Below are 9,861 nucleotides of genomic sequence, written 5' to 3' on the forward strand. Positions count from 1 at the left end.
GCTGCACCACCTCCTTTTGCAAACACTTCCAGCTCCTTCCCCACACTCTCCCAGCTCTTTTATACACACTCTCTCTCCTCTCTCACTGGGACAACAGATTAACCAGAGTGGGAAAAGACATGGCCTGGCAGCAGGGCCAACATGATGCTGTCAGGAAGAAGCTGAGCAGCACAGGGGCTGTGAACATATGCTGCTGTGGGGTGATGCTCAGCCCCACACTGCATGGCAAGGGTCAGGGATCACAGCTCCCACTGAGCACAGAGCAGCCCCAACATCCGCTGCTGATGCTCCATTGTGGGCTGGTGTTCACTGAGCAGCCCTCCCTGGCTAGAGAGAGGATGGTGCCTATCAGATTGGCCACCCTGGAGTCTCTTGTAGTTCAGCTGCCAGCACACTCAGAGCAGCCACATCAGGTCACGAATAAAGAAGCCAGGTCACGAATAGGCATCTCACTGCCAGAGAGCACTGAGCTGCCTCCTGGCATCATCCTCACCAGTGGGTGCAAGGGGTGCTGATACTGCTGGCATGGCCAGCACACATTCAGTGTGCTGAGTTGCATCATGTCACAAGTACACGACTGGGTCCCTGAGAGGGTCTGTAATAGCTTCACAGATGCTCTAGTGGAGGTTTTCTTGGACGAATAGGCATCTCACTGCCAGAGAGCACTGAGCTGCCTCCTGGCATCATCCTCACCAGTGGGTGCAAGGGGTGCTGATACTGCTGGCATGGCCAGCACACATTCAGTGTGCTGAGTTGCATCATGTCACAAGTACACGACTGGGTCCCTGAGAGGGTCTGTAATAGCTTCACAGATGCTCTAGTGGAGGTTTTCTTGGACACAGTCAGGCAGTCTGCAATGAGGCCTGTGTGTGGGCTGTAGCACCAAAATTTAAGGTCAGCTTCCAGCAGCTGGATGCTTAAGATAGGCGTTGGCGTTTCAGGCCTTCTGGTGCAGGGTCTGCACATTCAGTATGATAAGAGAATTGGGAAGGATTAGAAAGGAGATCTGAGATCTAAGCAATTCTCTGTTCTCAGGAGTTTCACCCTTTTTACTTTAATAGCCAAGTTGACGTTCCTCTGCACAGAGGGAAACTCCCTCTGACCTCCTCCCCCAGAGCCTTTGACACAAGACTCACCAAACAAAGACAGAGGCTTTGGTGGAAAGCTCTTGCACCCTTCCCTCTTGGAAACTCTCCCTGTTTCCTTGAAAACAACACAAAAGGCTTGAAAGTAAAACTCAGCTCTAAGTGCCTGATGTCAGCTTTTCTGGTTGGGCTCCTTGCTTGGTAAAGCCACCCAGGACCTGGCAAACATCTCCAGGGCTTTCCACACCCAGCTCTGCTCAAACTCTGGATCACCAGCTACGGGAATGGGGTGAGGTTGGAACAGCCTGTCCACTCCACTTCTTGCTCCTGACTAGACCTTGGTCTCCAGTACCACAGCTCATGGTCTCATTCACCTCTCATTGCACCCCTGGTCATCCCCCTTACCCAGAGTTCCTCTGCCTTCAGTATCTTCAGCTGCTTCAATATTTGCTGGGGATGTTGTTCCCCATCAGGGACAAGATTTGACCCCCACCTTGCCACCTCTGCAAAACTGTTTCCGCTGGTGAGATGGAGCTTCCCCAACCCACGGCTTTGCAGAGCTGGGACGGGAAGTCCCTGCTCACCACATAAGCTTGCAGAGCTCCTGCTGCCTGACACCAGCTGCACAGTCCCTCTTGCCACACTGGATTGGAAGGCAGATTTCTGAGGTGTTAAGAGATGAGCACACACTTTCTTGACCCAGAAGATATCAGAGCTCTTTGAGCTTAACACAAATCAGTCTTAAAAATACCCAAGGCAGTGGTGAGCTGGACACCACCCAGTGACAGACAGGCTTCATCCTCAGGAGCCCCACACAGCAAAGAGCAGGAACCCCCAGCAGCCACAGCCCCTGTACCACTTCTCCAGCCCTGTCTGCCTGTTCCAAAGGGAACACAGCTTTATTTGCAGAAACACACCACAGGGAAACAAACTGCTGCCACCCCACAGCAGATGCCTGGTCCCACCTCTGCTGCCAGGATTCCCATATCTCTGAGAGGCCAAAGCCTGTACAGATGAGACACAAAATCACCACAAAGGAAGTGCCAGAGGTGTCACATCAGTGTCCCCATCAGTGCTGGCAGGAAAGTCAGTGGTCCTGCCCATGTCTCAGTGAGGTAGCATTGAACCAGGTGCCCAGCACGTGTTAGTCCAGATGTGAGCTGCAGCCTGTGGCCACGCTGACAGGGGACAGCCCTGTCCCCAGGCTGCAGCTGCTGCTTCCCCTAAGGAGCGATGCTGAGGGCAGCACCCTGCTGTAAGGCTTCCAACCTAAGCTGTCCCCCTTGCCAACTGCAGGCACAGGGACACATCTGTCTTCTGCTTTGGATTAAGGTCTGTCCAATCTGTGCTGTAAAACAGATGCAGGTCCAGGTGACCCACACTGGCCCCTCCTGCTCACACTGTGCCACCCCTGGGGCTGAAGCAACTTCCACACCTCTTAGAGATCAGCTGAAGGGCACCCAAGCTCCCTTTCTGCCCCCTTCTCCTTTCTTCTTCTGTATAGAAAGCCACAAAGCTGGGGCGGGGAGCAGCAGCAGTTTAGTTTCTGAACCCATCCTGTTTCCTGTCCTTTGCCAAAATCTCTTCTGATTCCCTACCCAGGGCCTTGGGGCTCGCCCACACCCAGCTGCCAGAGGAACGGGTGATGTTGTTTGTTTTTTTGTCACAGTGATGAATTGTTTATAGCAACTATCACTCCACAATCCACAGACGTCACTGACCTCAGCCCAAACTTCCGAAACAATGGCAGAAAAAGCACAGCTCCTTCCTCCGGGGTCAGCAACGGTGGTGTTTCAGGCCACCAAAGCAGGAGACCTTTATGCTGAGCATCACCGTGTGGTAAATTACACAACACCTTTAGGTGTCCCAGACAGGTACCTCAGAGCTGGGGCCATGCCCTGATCCAACCTTCAATGGCAGTGATGTCCCCGTGGCTGCTGGCTGGTGACCAGGCCGGATCTGGGGGCAGCCAGCCACCTCCCCAGGCTCTGCTCTCTGCCTCAAGCTGTGGGAGAAGCAGGTAGAGCACACAGCCATCACCCCTCAGCTGCTCCCCCAGAAAGCTGGGATGTGCCCTGAGCATCCTGCCCTCACTGTCTCTCCTGCTGCAGGAGCAGCACAGCCACTGGGAGGGAAGGGACCATCCCTGCCTGTCCCAAGCTCCTGACGAGGTTCAGAGCTGTGAGCATCACAGATGAGCTGTGCTGGAAGCCACGCTGCTGCCTGTCTGTGCAGCTTATACTCCAGGCCACAGAAATTTACTGTTCAATGGAGAAAAGAGTGTGTCTGCTGACAGTCCATCTCCCTGGCGCACTGGCTGCTGCTGAGCCTCACTGCTCACCGAGGGGAGTGCCTGGCTTGGGTGCGGATTTCCTATCCAAATGCAATACAGCTGTTTCTGCTTCCTCTCCAAAGACCAAAGCAAGTTTTAAAAAATCAATTTATCATATATTTTCCTTGACCAAGGCTCCTTGCAGATGTGACCTGTGCCTGAACTGCCCAACCTCACAGCATCGAGGCTGGAGCAGGCAGAGAGTGTGACTTGTACAAGCGCAGCACTCAGAGGGGACTATCCCAACAGCAAGTCCTGGGGCTGAATGCCATCTCAGTGGGAACTCCTATTGCAGGGCAAGCAGAGAAACAGGATACTCAGGCAGATTTTGTGAATCAATATCCAAGGGCTTGTCCCCAGCTTGCTTGAAGGACCCCTGTTTTTTAACACACACCTGTGCAGCACAGGGTGAGGCAGCTGCAGGGTCAGGTTTAGCTGTGGGTGCACAGACCTGGCACAGCTCAGTTCCAACATCCCTCCACACACCCAGGACAGGGGGAGATGTCCCCAGTCACCACAACTACACCTCAAATCTACAGCAGGGACCAAAGTGAATGGCAGCCCCAGGCAGCACACTGCAAACAGCAACATACTGCAAGCAGCAGCACATTGCCTCCCAGCCCAGCTGCAGCCACTGCTCATGGAAAGGGCTGGCAGCTGAAGGGCTGGATCCCCCCAGCCTCTCCCTGTACAGCACTTGTTTTTCCATACCTCTCACTGGTTTGCTCCTCATCCCTGCTGACCTAGCCCCTTGCACTTGGAATTAGCTGCTCTTGAAGTTTTAGTGCAGGGCCCTGTTGGGAAAGACCAGGAGTCTAATCCACGGTTCCCTTTCCCAGCTGGACACACTTATGCAAATCCAGAGGGTGATGAGGCTTGTGTTATTTTTAATGCTTGAGGGAAAATACTATCTCACTGGCAGCAAAAGGCTGCTGAGATTATATCACTAGTTTGCTTTGAAGCTCAGTTGGCAGAGGAAGGCCATGTCCCAGTGCCCCAGGGGTGGGCTGGTTGCCAGCGGTGGTGCAGAGCAGGACCATGTCTCGATGGCCAGGAGCCATGGGTGCTGGCACCCCTGGGAGGCTGCTGGCAAGGGCAGTGGTGGGAGCAAGGGGGCAGGGGTCCCTACAAGCCTGGTGACAGCTGAACAGCAATATCCAGGGTTTGCCTTTGACACGGATGCCTGTGTTTGTTGCACTAACGGGGTGGGAGGCGAGGCAGCGCCAGCTGTTCCGAGTTCATCCCATTGAAACATGTCTAGTGGGTGCTGAGCCTTGTGGAGTCAAGCAAGTTTTAATTGGAAGTTTTAAGATGCTTATCAGATCAGGCTGCTTTTGACACCAAAGATTTTGACATTGGACATGTACCTCTGACCCCTGAGGGCTTTGGCCAAGTCCTAGAATAGCTGCTGTGACAGTAAAATGCAGAGCAGTCTCTAAGGAAATGCCTGCATAAACTGTAGACAAAAATATCCCAATGAGTGATGAGGTATCTCTGAATATGTAAATGGGGTGGTTCAGGTTAAGAAACCATTTTAGAAACATCTCTCAAGTTGACATCTTTGACATATTTCAGTGCTGTTCTTCCAGTGGCGCAGACACTGAAACACGAAAGAGCAAAGCTCCTGTGGGCCAGCTCTTGCTTTGTAACACCACACCACCGCTTTCCCTGCAGAGGGAGGCCGGCTCTGCCTCGGCAGGAACCTCCCAGCTCACTTGGCCTTTTTGCATGGCTGCTCAGAGTGAAAGCAGCAAATTACCATGTTCATATTTCAGTGCTGTTCTTCCAGTGGCGCAGACACTGAAACACGAAAGAGCAAAGCTCCTGTGGGCCAGCTCTTGCTTTGTAACACCACACCACCGCTTTCCCTGCAGAGGGAGGCCGGCTCTGCCTCGGCAGGAACCTCCCAGCTCACTTGGCCTTTTTGCATGGCTGCTCAGAGTGAAAGCAGCAAATTACCATGTTTTCTTGATGTGACAGTCCAGTCAGCCCCAACTGAGGGCTGCAGTGCTATCTCAGATCCAGAAGTAGAGCTGGGGGCTGCCTACATACATGACCTTCCAGCAGGCACTGCCTGAGGCTGGGACATGGCCAGGAGTCTGTAGAGTGCCACAAAGACCTCAGGTCATCAGTCTCAACCCCTCGTCCAGAAGCACTGCATGGCTCTACTATAACCCCATGACAGCCACAGGCAACAAGACGTGGCTCACAGTGGGAACCACCACACTCTAAACTTCTGCAAACATCTCTAGACAGACCCAGTGAGGCTGTAGGTCGGGTAGGACCTTCCTCCTGAAACCACAGAGACTTCAGACAAGCACCAGCACAACATCCACCACCCTTTCCCTTGGGGCATGCTCACCCTCCAGGGCTCAGGCAGCCCCTGGGATGGGCAGCCAAGGGCAGGATCCCATGCATGGCAGGAGCAGAAGCACATGAAACCATCACAGAGTGTGGGGCTCAATCCAAAGGCCACAGAGGTCCTTAAGTAAGTGGCAAGCACTTCACAACCAAGTCCCTCAGGACCCCTGTTACAGAGAGCACAGCTGCTACATGCGGTAAGCATCTTTTGGTTTATTAAAGACTGAGAATACAACTTTGGGCCCAGCCACGAGAGCTGGGTGCCAGAAGCAGAGCCAAGTTTTGGCTGGAAGGGTGTGGTCTCCTCTCCAGGTGGCCTTCAGCAATACTGGCCAAACTTCCTATCTGGCAGGACATCCCAACACCCTCACCCCAGCAGCACTCCATGGGGAACAAAGCCCCTCTTCACACCAGCCCCAGCCTTGGTTACTTATTGCTTTGAACGTGCTAGTCTAGTATAGAGTGAATTAAGAACAAAAATGCATGTCTGTTGCGGTGTGTTTGTGTTGTCTTCGGGCTGTGCTGGGAACCTTGGCCGTCAGACCTGAAGAGGGATGGAAGAGAGGAGCAGATGAGGTCAGGCTGGGCTGGGAGCACAGACATCTCAGGGACAACAGTGCTCTGGGACAGACTCTGACTTTGCCAACAGGCCACAAAGCAAAAGCCTTTGGTGCCTGCTGCAGGAGCTAAGCAGGAGCTGACAGTCAGTTGGGGTTGGTGGTGAGGAGCAGCTGGCACCCAGCAGGTTGCTCCCGAACACTGGTGCAAGGCCTGGGAGTCACAGCCAGCCCAGAAAGATGCTGTGGCACGCCTGCCTTCCCTGCCTGCCTGAGGGAGGACAGCCCCAGGCAGCCCACAGAGCTGGAGGCTGGAGGGGAGCTCCAAGGGAAGGACCAACCTGAGGTTTACTTGAACGTGTGGCTCTCAGCTCCTCCCCGGCCAAACCCTGGAAGAGATAGAGCAGGGTCAGCATCACTGCAGGATGGCAAGCACACTGAGGCTTCACCTCACCAAGACAATCCTGAGCCCCCTTCCCTTCCTTCCTCCTTGCCTCTCTCCCTCCCTCCTTCCCACAACGCCAGCCACAGCCACCCTACCTTTGGGCCCGAACAAGGCAGCATAGCAGGGGTGGTTGCAGTATGGCTTGCCATCATGCTGCAGGGAGAGAGAAAGAGCATCAGCCCTGACCACCCTTCAGCTCCATCTCTGCCCATCCCAGCCCTTGGCTGCAGGAGACAAGGACCTCCTGGGCAGCAAACCTCACCTCTGCATGGCCTCCAGATGTCAGGGTCTTGTTACACTTCTCACATCTCAAGCAGGGCCGGTGCCAGTCTTTCCCCAGAGAAGTCACCTTCTCGGCTGCCATGGAAAGGAGATGGGTTAGTTGAGGCACTGAACAGGCACAAGTCAGTTTTGGCACGTTGGCCTCCCTGTCATCAACCCTATGGAGGACATTTTTTGGCATTTTCTCAAGTCTCTCTGTCCAGGACAGAGGGAACTGTGTTTCAAACCCAAGTGCTCACTGTACACACACATTGCTGTGCAGATCCAGGCGCACGGATCCAAAACAGCAGTGCCACGCCCAGGGTGAACACTGCTGCATCCACGAGGACAGACTGACTTCTGTGCATCTTCCAAAGATCTGAGGATCTCCCTCCTTTCAGCATCAGCCTGCAAGGGGATTCATTTCTCCCCAGGAAGCTGGAGCCCAAGTGATCACTACAGTTGGCAGGGGCAAAGGGGGATGCTGATGAGGACCAGGAAGGCAAAGCCATCGCTTGTGCCCTGCCAGCATCCTGGAGGGACAACATGCTGGAGCCAGAACATGTTTATAGAGAGAGGGGGGAACACAGGGTGGCTTTTAATTGCAGCACAGCGGGGGAGGAGGGCATTTTCTGCAGACACATGTGCTCTTCATATTGGCAGCTGTAGGAATTTATTAAGTGATTAACCAGAGATGTCCACAGGAACCACATCAGAGCCAGGTCTGAGCACTCTCTCCACGCCTGCAAAAGGAAGCTGAGGAGTGGAACTGAGCCACTGTGGGCAGCACGTGCCCCAGGGTGCCCTCCGCAGCCTGAAGCACCTCTTTTTTGGAGTCCAAATATGCCCAGAATAGCTTGTGTAAGGAGCAAGCTGGCAGCTGCAGAGGTGGGAGCGGGGGCAGTTCCCAAATGTCACAAGGCAGCCCTGCTGCCATTCCCCAGTGGCACAAAAGGCCTTCTGTACCCACAGCCTGGCAGGGGCCACAGCATCCTCCCATCTGGACACCCCCAGGAGCCCAAGCCTGGCCCACAGCAAGGCTCTCCAGTCACAGGGTTTATGGAAGGAGCTTAGTCTCCTCACCTCTCACACACACTTTTGCACCAACACTTGGGCAGAAGCTCAGCTAAGGCTCACTGCAACAGGGCTCCTCTAGCATTCAGCCATGAAGGCAAGATTCCTCCAAACCCCATCCCTAGTCTTCTCAGCATCATCTCCTTTTCACCACTGCTCTCTACGGACACAATTTGGCCCAAAGCAGCCTGAGGCACACCCAAGCAGGTCTGCCAGGCTCCAAAGAGCTCCAGGGTGCCCTGGAACAAGGCTTGCTCTGCCTCCTCTGCTATTGCTCCAGATTATCTGCAGACACAGATATCAGGCGTCAAGCTTTGTCTTCCAGCAACTTTTGAACCCTACTCAGCCTCTGCATCAACAAAGACATTTCATAACAGTGCAAGGTCAAACTCCTCCTTGGTCAAACGGTCCCGTCCCAGCACCTCCGCAGCCACACCTGCAGGCACGGCAAAGCCAGCTCACTCTGAGTGGGATGGATACAAATCCACAAGGAAAAACAAACACTGACACCAGCACCTTGATAGCTCCTGGTATCAAGCCACATGGGTAAATAAGGTGCAGGAGGTAGATACGAACTGTATTGTGTCGAAACTCCATCTCAAATCCTGTCTGCAAGTGTTGAGTTCAAGATTAGGCAAAGTGATGTTCCTCAACTGCAGGAACCACATCCCCAGCAGCTCTGCAGGCAGCACCCGTGCCAGCCCTAGTGCACCTCCCCAGAGTTAGCATCACTAACGGACACAGGTGTTTGGCCAGGAGAGCAGGCCCTGTGTTTGAATCTCCAACTCTTTAGCAGAGCACAGGTAGTTGGGGCACATGCACAAGCAGAGCAGAAATAAAGCAGAGAGAGAAGTCAGTGATGACATTTGGGTCTCCGATTCCTCATCTCTAGTAAATTAAAAAGCAGAGAGTGCATGGAAGCTGTTTCCAGCAAACCCCCTCAAGTTCAGCTATATCAGCGAAGTGGGGAGGTCTGGCAGCTAGAGCCTGTTCCAGCAACTGCTGGCAGAGTCAGAAGCTCAAACCCCCCAGATACCTTCAGGCAGGACAGCAGGACCATGGCACCAGAAGGGGCAGGAGTTTTGGGGCCCCAGTTTGGAGGGAGGACATCTGCGGGAAGCCCAGCAGCAGACAGCAGCCCAACAACCAGCTCACAACTAGCCTGCAACAGCGGCTTAAAAATAACACCCCAGAGGTGTCATCCTGCTCTGCTAACCCACACAACCACACGTGGGCAACCCTCTGACCCAGGAACTTGCCCGAGGGCACGATTTGCCCTTGGGAAGGTACTTGCTCACCTGCCTGGGCTTTCAGAGCAGCAGGCTGCACCAGCTTTGGGCTCCAAAACCCGCACAGCACTTCGGGCTGTGCTGGGACAGAATCGGGGCTGAGCTCCCACGCTGAGCTCCCATCCAGCACAGCCTGCACTCTGCATCCAGGCACCTCCTTGGGTGGATCTATAGGGTCACCCACGCGGGGCACCCCCAGCGCTGGGGTGTGCAACTCTGGGGCACCCCAAGAATTTGCAGAGATGAGACGCACAACACTAAGACGCACAACACTGGGGCACCCAGAACCCACAGCCCTGCGGTCCCCGCGGGGTGAGGACAGCCGGGGAGAGGATGGGAAGCCCTTACCGAAGTAGACCTCCTTCTGGCAGCGAGGACACTTAGGCATGGTCTCGGCTCGTCTGGGCTCGGGGAGCTGCTCGCACCGGCTATGGGATGCTCCGCGCCCGTCCCGCCG

General features: G+C 54.5%; 1 protein-coding gene across 1 annotated transcript; it reads right to left on the reverse strand.

Moving 5' to 3' along the window:
• Positions 1 to 5,967: 5,967 nt before the first annotated feature.
• Positions 5,968 to 9,845, reverse strand: CRIP1 (cysteine-rich protein 1 (intestinal)). The gene is made up of 5 exons (XM_009070680.1): positions 9,753 to 9,845; positions 7,043 to 7,137; positions 6,876 to 6,933; positions 6,677 to 6,724; positions 5,968 to 6,322 (listed from the first exon to the last, which is right to left on the reverse strand). Exons 1-4 carry the CDS (start codon positions 9,790 to 9,792, stop codon positions 6,684 to 6,686), a joined length of 234 nt encoding a protein of 77 aa, XP_009068928.1. The 5' UTR covers positions 9,793 to 9,845; the 3' UTR covers positions 5,968 to 6,322; positions 6,677 to 6,683.
• Between the last annotated feature and the right edge of the window lie 16 nt (positions 9,846 to 9,861).

Source organism: Acanthisitta chloris, unplaced genomic scaffold, assembly GCF_000695815.1.
Source record: "Acanthisitta chloris isolate BGI_N310 unplaced genomic scaffold, ASM69581v1 scaffold30352, whole genome shotgun sequence".
NCBI lineage: Eukaryota > Metazoa > Chordata > Aves > Passeriformes > Acanthisittidae > Acanthisitta > Acanthisitta chloris.

Coding starts and splice junctions, on each gene's coding strand:
- CRIP1 (XM_009070680.1), bottom strand. CDS start 9,792: ATGCCTAAGTGTCCTCGCTGCCAGAAGGAGGTCTACTTCG. Junction 7,138..9,752: donor CCAGAAGGAGGTCTACTTCG/GTAAGGGCTTCC, acceptor TTTCCATGGCAG/CCGAGAAGGTGACTTCTCTG. Junction 6,725..6,875: donor TGCCTTGTTCGGGCCCAAAG/GTAGGGTGGCTG, acceptor TATCTCTTCCAG/GGTTTGGCCGGGGAGGAGCT.